The sequence below is a fragment of the Semicossyphus pulcher genome, unplaced genomic scaffold, assembly GCF_022749685.1.
Source record: "Semicossyphus pulcher isolate SPU_LCO1_2020_fin unplaced genomic scaffold, fSemPul1.0.p SCAF_21, whole genome shotgun sequence".
NCBI classification, from domain to species: domain Eukaryota; kingdom Metazoa; phylum Chordata; class Actinopteri; order Labriformes; family Labridae; genus Semicossyphus; species Semicossyphus pulcher.
In genome coordinates, this window is record NW_027211695.1 from 16,625,199 (window position 1) to 16,638,869 (window position 13,671).

General features: G+C 41.3%; 1 protein-coding gene across 4 annotated transcripts; it reads right to left on the reverse strand.

Annotated features, from left to right (window-relative positions):
- Window positions 1-2,514: 2,514 nt before the first annotated feature.
- apold1b (apolipoprotein L domain containing 1b) lies at window positions 2,515-13,520 on the reverse strand. Of its 4 annotated transcripts, none has more exons than XM_069672843.1 (24): window positions 13,268-13,520; window positions 12,514-12,586; window positions 12,368-12,433; window positions 12,135-12,191; window positions 11,984-12,049; window positions 10,900-10,959; window positions 10,742-10,801; window positions 10,590-10,649; window positions 10,406-10,501; window positions 10,258-10,317; window positions 9,866-9,937; window positions 9,714-9,776; window positions 9,518-9,595; window positions 8,967-9,026; window positions 8,759-8,833; window positions 8,387-8,458; window positions 6,487-6,564; window positions 6,339-6,392; window positions 6,106-6,141; window positions 4,278-4,364; window positions 4,148-4,187; window positions 4,019-4,064; window positions 3,396-3,810; window positions 2,515-3,175 (listed from the first exon to the last, which is right to left on the reverse strand). In XM_069672843.1, the coding sequence occupies exons 2-24, from the start codon at window positions 12,583-12,585 to the stop codon at window positions 2,693-2,695; spliced, it is 2,256 nt and encodes a 751-aa protein (XP_069528944.1). In that variant the 5' UTR covers window position 12,586; window positions 13,268-13,520; the 3' UTR covers window positions 2,515-2,692. The 4 variants fall into 4 exon arrangements, with proteins under 4 accessions (XP_069528944.1, XP_069528943.1, XP_069528941.1 ...); XM_069672842.1 differs by lacking the exon at window positions 13,268-13,520 and adding an exon at window positions 12,935-13,210 and having other exon boundaries at window positions 10,427-10,501; XM_069672840.1 differs by lacking the exon at window positions 13,268-13,520 and adding an exon at window positions 12,935-13,210.
- Window positions 13,521-13,671: the final 151 nt, after the last annotated feature.

Here is a 13,671-nt window from a genome sequence, read left to right on the forward strand (position 1 = left end):
GAACTTTGTCCCAAACGGTTGTGTCTATGTCACCAGCAGCTGGCAAGGTCCAGGTGTGAGGGGCACTCACTTTGGCCAGTCATTAAGCTTGGCAGAGGGATCATTAAAGAGCAGAGTCAGGTGTGTGTGTGTGTGCCTGATTGCTCTTGATTGAGAGCAGGTGGTGGGAGCTTAAATATACCCTCTGAATCCAGCACCCAGTGCTGACTCATTGTCTCACCTCCAGAGATAGTGAGAGCTTGTAGAAATCAAAATAGCAAACTTTGTTGGGCTTATTATCTCAAAAGCCTTTGTGCTTCTACCATGGAGGAGTATACTACTTAATTAAAAGTGTTCTTTTTTCCAAGATTTCAGTGTGTTGGTCTTAAAATAAACGGGAAAAAACGGGAGTCTGTACCGGTCTGAACATGGTGTTTTATTTTGAAATGACCGGATGCTGTATGCTGCTTTCGTGTGTGACTTCCTGTTTGGAACGATCTGCTCTGTTGAGCTTGACACGTGTTCCGCGTGCCGGAGACGGACCGCAGCGCGTGCTGTGGAATCACGAGCATTGACTTGAATGGCCGTGAACGACTCCGGAGGTCGCGGCGCAGACGGAACGCGCCAGAGACGGCGCCACAGATCCTGTGGAATCGAAGGGTGATGGCTATCTCTTCAGGAGCAATTTGGGGTTCAGTGTCTTGCCCAAGCACACTTCAACATGTGGACTGTAGCAGTCAGGGATCGAATCAATGCAACCTTCCAATTTAGAGACGACCGGACCTAACACTGAGCCACAGCCACCCCATGTATCACATATTTGTGTAGGTCAGAAATAGCTGAGAATTTACACCTGAAAAAATACATCGCATGTTTGGCACATGAATTCATTCTGAAGTGCAGCTGAGGCATATAAAGCTTCAGCAATCTGAGTTTGAGGAATCATAGTGTTGTGCTCCGTTCCAGCATTGTGTTACTTGCCTCCTGCCATTTGTCTCGCACAGGGGTCAGGAACCTTTTCTATTAAAGGAGCCATTTTTACCCGCCCCTCCCCCCGAAAAATCTGTCTGGAGCTGGAACTTTACACTTTACAATTTTACAATAAAAGTAAAGCAGCCTATTAGGTCTAAGCTTGTTAACATTATAACAGATCTCAATGAGCATTCAAGTTTGACGCCAATTTTATGATTGTTACTTTAACGTGGCATTTCCATTACAAGAACACCATATTTTGTTGCGTTTATGAAATTAGAACTACCATAAAGAAAGCAGTTTACGTGTTTGTTATTTCCATTGGGGAATGCTATTATCAGCATAACACAAAACTGAACATTGGTGAGGGGATAAGTCCACTGGAATGCCTACGATAGATGCACGATAGAACGACAATGAAGAGCTGCATGCATACTTTGGGTTGTCTTTTGTGCAGAAGATAAATAAGATGTAGTTGTTTGCTAATCTCTCGTCGCAGATCTAGCATACCGGTAAGCCAGCAGCGTTGGGGCTAAAAATGAACAAATCTGTTTTCAGTTTTCATATGAGACTTTTCTTTTTTCTTTACTCAAGCTAGTGAGACTCATAACTAGCCACCGGTAAGACTGGAAAGGTGCCAGGATATTACGCACATTAAGGCTGACAAAATATGAATAATTAAGTGTGTAGGCTGCACATGTTAGAGAATGTAAAAACACTTTGCTGCAACACTGACAAATGAAAATGTAAAAAAAGTATTTTTTTTCTGGCAAAGCCACAGGGAGCCTGCGGAGAGGGGCAAAAGAGCTGCGGCTTCCCGACCCCTGGTCTAGCAAGAAAACACTGTCCATTAATTTTGTCTGACATTGCTTAAAAAAAGAATTGTTTTGCAGCCAGAATGGACATTAGCATTTACCCACAAACCGTTTCAATGTGGGCACATGGAGCCATTTTTGTTCTGTTGAGACACACTTCAGTTACTGTCATAATTCACACCTGGTAAAGGGTGTGTCAGTGCAATGAGAACAATGATGACTTACTGGTCACAAGTCCATTCGTCAGTCTATTGTTCGAGTTGCTCAACCTTTTTTTTTTTTACCTTATTGAAAGGAAAGTACCATTTACGTGCTCTCGCTCACAATCCAGTGGAAAGATCTCAAGTTCTTCAAACGCTGTATTAAGAATCAGATAACATAGTGAGGGTAAATAAGGATTTTGGCTAGCTGCCACGGCTTTTTGTCACGTAGCCAAAAACTTGTGTGTATAATCAAGTCGTATTGTCTGAAATGGTTGTTGGCAAAGATGTGACACGGAGGTATTCATGAACCGGGGCTTTGAAAGCCAGACAGGCGCGATTATCAACATTTTTCTGCCATCAGTGCATCACTCTGAGAGCACGAGGTGATCACACTGCAGCAGACCTCAGATGGCCGTCAAAAAACTAAAAGGGGATTTGGCTCTGCTGCTTTGTTAGTTCTGAGGCACTGACACAAAAAAGACAAATATGCACGTGTCACCTTTTATTGCTAAGAAACTTTTTACATTATTACAATAACACTATGGGACTAGCTAAGCACATATCATTAAAATTTCTACTTTAAATAATATAAATATTTAGATTTACAAACAGCTCTTAATAAAAATAAAGTAATTGATCCAGTTCTGCGAAAACTAGAAATAGTTTTTATGTTGTAACAATTAAGACAGTGAGGCTTTGGTTTGGTTTCCTAACCACTGTCCCTCATTCTTCAAGCTCAATAAGTTTCTTCAGATCAGACTTCAACAGCTCTTCATCCACTTCCCCCTCCTCGACCTCCACCTCTACCCCATCCATGGTTTTCTGCAGCTCTTCCTTGATGCGGTTCAGCTCCAGCAGCCCGTCCTGCAGGTCCTTACAAACCTCTCGGATCTTAGCCGCGAACTCTGTCTTTGCTCCCTTTTTGAGCTCCACTGAATCCTTCGCCAGGAAGAAGACGTCCAGAGCGAGGAAGAGACCGGACATGACTCCTGTCGTGATGCTCATCACCTGAACGGCTTTGGCGGCACTCCCTGCAGCGCCGAGGACCTGAACGGTGCCGATCAGGCTCTCGGTGTTGATGACTAAAGCCTTGCCAGCCCGGCCGCCCTCCTTCATCACATGTTTGACGTTTTGGTTCAGGTGCTTCTTGGAGATGCTCTCAGCATACTTCTCAAAGTTCCACTCCTCGAGCGCCTCCATTCCTTCCTGTCAGGTAAGTAAGAGACAGGTTTGGTGCCAAACCACGGCCGTCAGTTTTGAGTGCTAACATGGCTGTGTTTGAAGATTGTCATTTCAAGTTAATGCTGTATATTTTGATTGCCATTAAAATGTGCTATGAGCTATAAAATCAAAAGTTAAATGATCATTAGCTTATCTATAAGTTGTACGTTTTCACTGGTTGAAAACCTGTCTTGCATCTCCTCACCTGCAAAAACTCAAGGCACTCCTTGATGTCCTTCATCTCCTCCTCGTAGTCTTGGATCATCTTCTCCACCTTCTTGCGGTCCGTCTTTGAATGCACCGTGTCTGTGATGTTGGCTGAAGCAGACGTCACCCCTCCTGCTGTAGCTACACCAATGCCTACAGCCACTACGATGAGCGATGTTCCTGCCGTGAAGGGCGCCAGAATGAGGCCTGTGATAGTCGTGATGGACCCTGCAACGCTGGCCACCCCGCCGCCAATACTGGCACTGACTGTTTTCTTATGGAAAACGTCGGCCTGGTCGGCCAAGGAGAGCAGCTCCAGGATACGCTGCTGCAGCGAGGAGCCGCGCTGGTTGAAAAAGCGGACAAAAAGACGAGCGGCCATGAAGACACGGTCAGCTGCTTGTTCCACCACTCTGAGACAAGAAACGAGGAAAATGTTATATTTCAATGCATTGGTTTTTATTCAGAAGTCTGAAGAAAGGAACTGAATAGGTATCAACTAAGAACCATTGATATCAAACTACACTGTCAGGAATGTTAACTTTTAAACTGTGTTGCAGTAATATGGTTGTGTATTTATCGTATTATTTTCCAAGTACTTTGAATAAATATGCTACTTACTCTTCAGCTTCATCATCCTGATTTGCTTCACTCCACTCTTCCCATCCTAACACACAGAAAAGCCACTTTAAAAATACAATAAGCAGCATCAACAACAAACCAACAAAATACAATCCATATCACGCATACCCTCTACTGTTCTCCACCAAGCTACAAGTCCTTCCTCATCCTGGAAGATAACAAGTTCACACAGATTCAAATAAGTATGAGAAACGAGCATCGTGTGACGTAACGTTATAAAACAGATATATGAGCTTACATCTAGAGGGTCCAGTTCTGCTCCTTCACTGGGTACTGGTATGTCGGCCAACTCTAGTGTCTGAACTTCCACTGTTTCCTGCAACAACTGAATAAAAGAAGTAGAGCACACTGTTCACAATCTTTGGACACAATTTCTTCAGAGCCGTTCGATGGCACTACAACGCAAATATAACATGCTGGGAAACAATGGGTGGGACTCGCAGCATCCGTTGGTAGCCTTTAATATGGAAGAGGATTAGGGCCACTGGGGAAAAAAAAAAATTAAGGTCCAATAAAAAAATTTTTTATTTTATTCTGACTTTTCTCAGAATAATTTTTTTTTTTTTTTTTTAAATGTATTGGACCATAATTTTTTTTTTTTTCAGTGGCCCTAATCCTCTTCCATACTTTAACAACAGGAACAACATATTCTACTATTAAACATTCGTAAGGACTACAGATACTGCTTACTGGATTTCAGGCATGTGACATAACTTATTGTACTTTTTACATACTCTTTGGAGTTTTACGTAAGCAGTTAAGATTGGATAATGATCCTCCTCCTGACATAATAAAACATTGAACAACAATTTTCTGACTGTAAAAAATTAAACTGCTTCTTACATCGCCCGTATATAATAAACTTGTAAACATGTCAACATCTATTGTTGGCTTACTAAGTGCAGTTTCAGTGAAATGGAACAACTCCACAGCGGAGGTAATGTAAGGTGTTTACATAAGGGCCTCAAACACACAGGCCTTCCACAGCTGAATGAGAAACGAGGCATTACAACTTTTTAATAACTGACATTACATGTGGTTTGCACACACAGATCCTATTACTAATGGATGGAACACAATTACATGTGTTGGATTTATTGCATTTTAACACAATTAGTCATCTTTGTTTACCAACTTGTATCACCCCTGTGACCTTTGGCCCCGAGGAGTGTAATGATGTTTCCACCTTCTTCATAATGATGACACCCTGAGGTAGCCAACTCTGCAGTAAAGTTTGATAATGAATTGGGCCAAAATGTTTATGAACAAATTCTATTCTTTACCACCATTGGACTTCTTATGCCACACATTATCAAAAGATGTAAACACATTTACTTCCTCTCAATTTACTTCTGACTTTGTAAGATTGTGAGTGAAAATACAAGTTTCATTTGCAACATCGAAAGTCTACAGCAAGCGTTCAGAACAGACTAATCATTGTGGAATGTGTCTTTAAAATTATTTATGATGGCATGAAAAGCAGGCGTAATTTCATACTCCATTGTTCTTTTAAAAGGTTGGCGCGTCATTTAAGGTGACAGTTGCAATGGAAAGTTGATGGGCTTGCCAACAGGAAATTTAGAGAGACGGGAAACCGCACACAAGAATTCACCTGTGGAACCAGAGGATGCTGCGTTACTGCTGGGTTTAAAGGGGACCAGATATTTTCCACAAAGGGACTCTTGCATGAATAGTAATTGCACGGGCAAATATGACCTATCCCATCTCCACACACCTTTTATAAACATGTTAGCCTGCATGGGTTATTAAGAAGCCATGACGTGCCACGTATAGTTTTATTTGCATGGTTTCATAATGCAACAGCAAAGTGACTTGCATGCGAGTAAAAGATTCCTTGACAAGCAGTGGCTGTAAATTGCACTGTGGGAAAAAACAACAATTCTGCAGCTTTTCTTTATTGAATGTGGGTTAATATCAATATATAGACTGTATATTGTGCCTTCTGTTTAGTTAGATTTATTTGACTTTAATCTATTAAAATAGTGCCGTTTGTTTTAGATTAGAGACACCTCATGTTAGAAAAGACTGCTGGCTTTCTGACTCACCTGGGTCTGTGCCTGAGTGTCAGATGATGCAGAGTCCTGTGAAGCAAAAAAAACAGCACATTCAAATAATGACGGAGAAAACAGTCCCATACATAAAAATATATAACCAAAAAGAAGTAAAAATATACTGCTATACAATATTGTACTTTCACAAAGCCATGGCACCTGGTTATAGAATGATTGTTAATAAACTGCTAAATGAAGGAACACAAAATGCAGATGTTGACTGGTACCTTTGTTCCAGACCCAAACAATGCACTGGGCAGAATTCTCTTTATTCTGAAAGTCTAGAGAGGAAATAAAGGATGCAAACATTACTCACATCTGCAACGCAATAAAATAAAACGGTGCTCGTGTAACACAAAAGTTTTAGTAGCATACCATAGTTCTTTTCTTTGGTGCCTCTGCAGGCGGGCTTTTCACCTCACTGCTGGTGTCAGCATCAGTGTACCAAATAGACTGTGGAGACAGGTTAGTTTGACTACAGTTAGAAAGCTGTGATGATGATGCATTTTTAAAATACTGACATGCTGATAAGGTATTAATCTTGTGCCCCAAAATAACTGCAAGTTCTATTTGCTGTTTCCCAGTGAGTCAAAGATCAGAACAAAGATTCTTTTCTTACACTATTTGTTATGATAAAACTGTAATCCGGGGCTAGACTGATACTTTAGATAATCTTTGTCTCAAACTGACTCATGTCAGATGGTGAAAAACAACCTCCAAGAAAAATGAACAATCATTGTGTTCTTGTTTGCACATCATGTGATTCTCCCTTGGCAGTTGGTGTGCGTTTTTCTGGCTGGACTGCATACCTCCTGTGTATGATAAACCTCCTTTAAATCAAAATGGATGTAGAGTCAACTTTCTGTACAGAGAGTCCTTTAAGGCAGCTGGTCTAGCCTCAGTACACTCCACCACCTCCTTAATGACTAATCGCCACCCAAATTTCTGAAACTGTTCAACCGTTCAAATGTATTTAATGAAAAATGGTGCAGTTTGGATCAGAGACAGAACGAAGCATCACGGTATGTCAACAAAACACAACAGAATCTGTGACTAGGGCTGGGTATCAGACAGCTTATGAACTTTTTGTCCAGTTTCAGATTTTAAGTCTGTTTTGATTAAACGAACTGGGGTTCAACTTGCGCAAGATCTAATAGCACAAAGAACAAAACCACACGAGACTAAAGGTGCTTCTCGACCAAAAGTACCAGGAACTTCTCTAAGGAACTAAATGTTTCCTGTGGCCCGTTGTTGTCTGTGTTTCCACAGTGGCCTAAAGTCCCAGGAAGATTATGCAAATCAGGCCAATGGCGTATGCAGATGCAATAAAAGTAACTGCACTACACCGCTAGTTAGGTAGGTGGCGGTAAGAAAAAGATGAAGGCCATACAACAAAAATGACGCCATAAAACGCGACGAAGGGGCAAGTATCATTGTTTTATCAGTGCAATGTTGGCACACACAACATCACGCCCTGTGTGTGCTGCGGGTGTAACAGCTAAAAGCACGCCCGCTCCATGAAGTTTCCTGTAACAGCGGCACCTCGTGCCAGTACCTGTTAATGCTGTGGCTACAAAAACGGACAGTTCACGGAGCGGTGTTTACTCTTAGAGGTTACACCCGCAGCGCACACATGGCGTGAGGTTGTTTATGCCAACAGTTAGTCAGAGACGTTTTCTTAAGTTACTTACCGTACATACATACATAGACATACCGTATAAATAACACAACAGCCGCCCACGGGTCTATTCTTATTTATTTTATAAGGAAACATGTCGCTCCACCTGAACTATCCTACTTTTTCATAAGCGTCTCTGAACTAAGAGTGGTAAAAGTAGAAGGCAGAGTTGTTATGTTAAAGGAAAATAGACTTAAAAGTCCCAAATTATAAGAAATATGTATGTTAATTGTTTATATGGACGTGAAAACACACTGCATTAATCTGGTATAATTTCCTGTATTTTTACCATAAAGATTGCAGAACAAACAAAAGAAATTGCTGTATGTTTTTGTCCAATGTTGTGCATCCCTTGCGGGTGAAATAAAACGCTTCTCGACCAATCAGAAATGATGAGCACCGCAGGCACCGCCCTGAAAGTTCCTGGACCTTTGGAAATTACAACCCCCTGAGGAGGGACTTTTCACGGTGCACTAGCCTAGCCAGAGGGCACGTTTGGTTTTTTAAAGATTTTAGGTAGAAAACTGGATTCATTTAAGAAATTCAGAAGGAATAGTCAACAAAAAGAGTTTTAATAATACATAAGGTGAATCTTACGTGTCTCTCTATGGTGCTGTCATCCAAGCTTTCAGTGCTGGTGGAGCGCTCTCTTCGTATAACTTTTTGTTCCTGAAAAGAAATAAGAAAAGTTTGGTTCAATTCAACAAGACTGCAAGTTAGCTACTGCCATCCAAAGAACAAACAACACTGATGTCATTGTTAGCATTAAGGGATGTGGTACAAGTCTAGCATCTTCAAGCTATGATTAAGAGTGTACTGTTGTTATTCATAGGAGTGAAGCTTCAACAATGAAAAGTAAGACATTATCAAAGGGTTAGATGATGTTGGAGATTATTGAATCCTATGATTTATGCAAAAAAACACCGCACATCTGGGTCACAACATTCCCCTTCCCCCAAAACAAAGCACCTTATTCACCTGCGTCTTCAATGAGGAAGCTGTGTCAGGAACTGTTGAGTCAGTTGGACATTCCACCTCTGGCATCTGTATCAAGACAAAATATAACCATCCAAGTGTAAGTCTCATGAATAGTCCAACATAGACAAGACAGTGATCTCTTTAAGTCTGCGTGTTCAGTTTCAGTCGGCTAAATTAAAGTCATGCTTCTGTACTGTACCTGAGTGTAAGACCTGAAGGGGTTTACTTTCTGCATCATCCCTTTGAACACCCCAGGGTTCTATAAGAAATTACACAAATACAGACCAAAAAAAAGCAAAGAAGTTATTACATTTTCTTCATCAAAGTCTCTTAACTGTGATACAGCAGTAAAGGTATCATTGTATCTAAGAGGGCAAAAGTAGGAGGTTAGGAGGATCAGTCTCATTTCTTATCTCTGGCGCCATCTAGTGGTGGTTGCAAGTATAACATTCTATGCACGTTGCTCAATGTTTTTTCTGTGTGCTGCTATTAGTTACTGTTGTTTGTTCATATAAAAAAAAAGAAGCAAATGCCCTTGCTGCATGCAAATGATGCTGATTTGCACAGAACCTAAATCAGGACTGGTTAACTCCAAGACTTCTGGTCAAGTCTAAGTCTAATAGTAGTGTTCATTACAAAATGTAAGCTAATCAAACGGCTGAGGGTTTGCTTTACTCCACATTAAAGATAAACCTTGAGGTTATATATGGCGTACACTTTTTGACTAAATGATAAGGTGCACAGCTCTACCTGCTTCTCTGGCAAGTTGTTATTGTCTGTCAAGCTTCCAGTGCTGGAGGAGAGGTCACCTTTGAGAGACTGGGTGTCCTTAAAAAGTCAACATGCAAGGCAGAGAAAAACAAATTGAGGATGCAAAGAAAGGAAGAGGTCCAAAACAGTAACAGAACAAGCGCAGATAAGAACGAGCAGTTTTACATTCTGGTACCTTTGGCTGTGAGGATTTGAATGGGTTGACCTTCTGCATCATTCCTGCCATCACCCCTGGATTCTAAATAATAAGAACAAGTGCTCTCTGAACCAGTTGCAGATTTGCAAGTCAGTAGGACTTTATATCTACTCAGAGAAGAGCACGTTTACCTCTTTGGCTTGAGGTTCTTTTCCAGACTGGGGTGGATCTGCAGATTCATTCTGAGCATCACTCTTTGGCACCTGCAGGCGAGGAAGATAGTCAGAGGGAAGCAGGAGTGCCGAGCTAAGCGGCTGCTTTTCCGCTCTCTGCAAGTGTTGCGAGTAAACAGTAATCTACTACGGCTGAACAAACAAAGAAAAGATGGATGACTACAGATACAACTTCTAAAATAAGTGAAAATCCCAAGACAAAGGAACAAATTGGCGCTCAGATGAAGCAAACAGTCTTACAGAGTTACAACCGAAACCAACCTGGGAGCTATGCTCCTGCAATTACCGTAGGTGCCACCAAAGAGAACCAAACTGAGATCTGCAAGATGTTAAATGTGCAACGAAGATACCTGTGTTGAGTGCTTGAATGGGTTGACCTTCTGCATCATTCCTGCAAACGTCCCTGGATTCTAAATAACAAACACAATTGGACAGTTGCTCTCAAACAACTGGCAGATTTGCAAATTTGTATGATCTTAAGATCCATTGAATTTGTACAGTAGAGCAGAGCGTGTTTGCCTCTTTGGCAGGTAGAGGTTCTTTTCCAGTCTCAGGTGGATCTGCAGATTCATTTTGAGCATCGCTTTTTGGCACCTACAGCCAAGAGAATTGTAAGAGAGGGGAGAACATACAAAATGCTCAAAATAAAACTTAATATCAAGTATCTAGAGAGAGAAGATACCTGTGTGAAGGGCTTGAAGGGGTTGACTTTGTGCATCATGTCTTTAAACGTACCAGGATTCTGAAACACACCCCACACACAATAAAGACCTGACGAATTGGCCATGAACATAAAGATGATTCTCAAATCTCTCATCCTCATCTTTGACCCACCTGTTTAGTGTCTGAGACTCGTCCTTGTTCCAGTGACTCTGCAGATGGAGCTTTAGAAACCTGCATTAGAAAACAAGCTGGGTAAACACCTTGCTGTCTGACACAGATCCTCCATGACCATTGTTACTGTTACAACTTGCATACAATGCTGTGGCTACCTGGGAGGTGGACTTGAATGGGTTGACCTTCTGCATGACTCCTCTCAGCACACCAGGATTCTGAGATACAAGTTTCAAACAGAATAAATGGGGTTATTCATCTTCCCAAGTAAACTGTAGCAGCCCTGATCAGTTACCTTGTAGGTAAAGGAATTTAAAGCTGGTTCAGGCCGCTGATCACCTCCGCATGGTGGAAAACCATTCATACTGTGGCATAGTTGGCACGACTAAGACCCTAAAACTTAGTTTCCAAATCTGGCTCTTGAATGCTTCAGGGTGATTTTACACCAAGTTGCGACAGCGACGGCTTCCTGTGTGGGGCTGTCTTTTCCTTTGTTAGGAGAGAACCAGGAAGTGCAATCGGCTAATCATTGCACCTGTGTCTGCTGCTCCTCAGCTATATGAGCTGCTGGATTCAGCCAGTCTCACGCTCTCTTTCTGGGCATATGGTTTGTTGTTTGGGTTTCCTGACCGTTTCCTGATTTAGTTTCTCACATTACATTCACACTCATTCAACACACTAGCCCAAAAATGTTTACTGCCGGCACAGCTGCCGACGGACTTGACCGTCCTGTAGATTCATTTCAATTTTTTTTTTGGATGATTGTTGATAAATTTGTGTGGCTTAGAGTTAAACAGTATGTCTTAAATCTCATCTACACTTCAAGTGTTAATGGGCCTAAAACACAAGCAGCCTTATAACAGCTTCACATGGTGCTGGTTCATGCATTAAACTGAACAGTTCACAGTGCAGTTTAACTAATATATCTTGGCTTTTGCCACTTTTCCTTTAGTTTCCCACTGGAGTCAAATTTTTATTTAAACTGTTATAACATGGTGTGTTGCCTTGTTTAAGGTTTAAATATAAAGAAGCACAAATAAGTGGCTAAATGACAGAAGCATTACCTAAAACATCTCAACACTTCATGTTCAATACAATTTAATCAGGCCTACTTCCTAAAACCAAAGTAAAATTGGGTTGGATAACCCAACAACAACAGTAAGGCAACAATAGTTTTACCAAATGTCCTGTACAGTTCCAGCATGTGTTTATATTTGAGTTGTTATTCTGACTTCTTCTCACCTGTGTGGAGTCTGTTCCCTGTTCCAGTGACTCTGAGGAGGAAGTTTTGCTGACTGTGGAGGGGGCCTGCATTAAGAACGAATCATTAAGTAGCATTATTGTCATTAATTATAATTCATCAAATTTGCTTTTTAATGGTGTCGAGTTTCACCTGTGACGTATACTTGAACGGGTTGACCTTGTTCATAACTCCCATCACGCCGGTCCTCTAATATTTATACAAAACACAGATTAAACATACCAAAACATACAGTCAGTTGTTGAGATATTACCAATTTACTTAGTTCACTTTTGGCCTCACTGTTGTTTTCCTACAAGAAGTAAATACAGTCAAAATTTGGGAGGAGAACTTTTGTTTGTGTAAGTGCAAGTTTGTATATTCACCCGTGAGGCCTCGGCCATTTCTGCATCCTGTCTGCCCAGGCTGTGTGGGATGGGGTTGTCAAGATCCTGGTGATGAATGAAGGCTCAATTAATGGAACAAACACATGTAAACAAACTATAGCTACTCTCTCTTACATTCTTCTTACCTCTTGGCTTGGTCTTGGTGGGACCACTGGAGTTGGGGCTGTTGAGCCCTTATCTCTTCTGAAAATATTCATGCTGAAATACAAGTGTTTTAATAATAAGAAGGTGATTACACTTGAAAAAACAGCTTAAATAAACATAACCTCTGACAGCCACGCGGGCCATGTTTTATGTAGCTGTTTAAAGCCATCATAAGCTACCAAGGTCGTTCCTGTCCTCCTCTTACAATTGACCCACAAACCAAATTCCATTCAAATATTTTACTATTTTAGATGTAATGTGGAAGTGCCACATTACGTACAAACGTCGTTCAGTATGAGTTGGTTGCTTTCGTGATAAATAACCTTTAGTGGGGAAACAAAAGTTTTATTTTAAGAATCGGTTAGTTCCACTTTGTTTACATCACGTCACATGATTACTTACGTCAGTAAAGCCTCCGCGTGAAAGTAGAGCAAGCCAACAAGAAAAGTTACAAGTATCGGTTCAGGTGAAGTTTTGCTGAACATGATGTAGCCGAATTGAAAAATAGGTCCATCTTAGTAGTGGTAAGTCTCGATAGCTTTATACAACGCGTAAGTGTGCTAAAAGACAACACACCTTTAAATCGGCAGAACTTTAAACACAGTTTGGCTTGTGTCGTTCTCGCTCTAAACAACGTCACATACGCTTCCAAAACAGCATCGTTCATTGTGTCAGAGGAATGTTTGACACCACAAAACGCCGGCAACAACACAATGAAATGAGCAGGGTTCCTACCTCAGTGCTGACACAGATAAAAAATGAATTAATGAAAAATAAAACGCCGAACAACAGAAGAGTAAACGAGTATAAAAGTTGTTCGACAGTCCTTCACTTCCCCTTCATCACGGAGAGACGTCAAACTGGTTTGGCCAATATTTAAGCGGACCTCATTGGAGTTAGATCACCGACAATAGTGCCACTCCTGCCTGCCCTGATTTCAGGTGTAGTTTTAGCTGAAAAGCGAACAATGGAGAGTATCTGTGGGAAGTAGTTCTCTCCGCCCTCCAGCCATACAAAGTTTGAGAGAAGAGCGTCCCGTGTCCTCATTTGAATCACCTGCGTTACCTTAAACGGGGCGTGGCCTCTTTCCTCTGGGATTTAATTTGGATCTTGTACTGATGCCAAAGCATACTGTATTG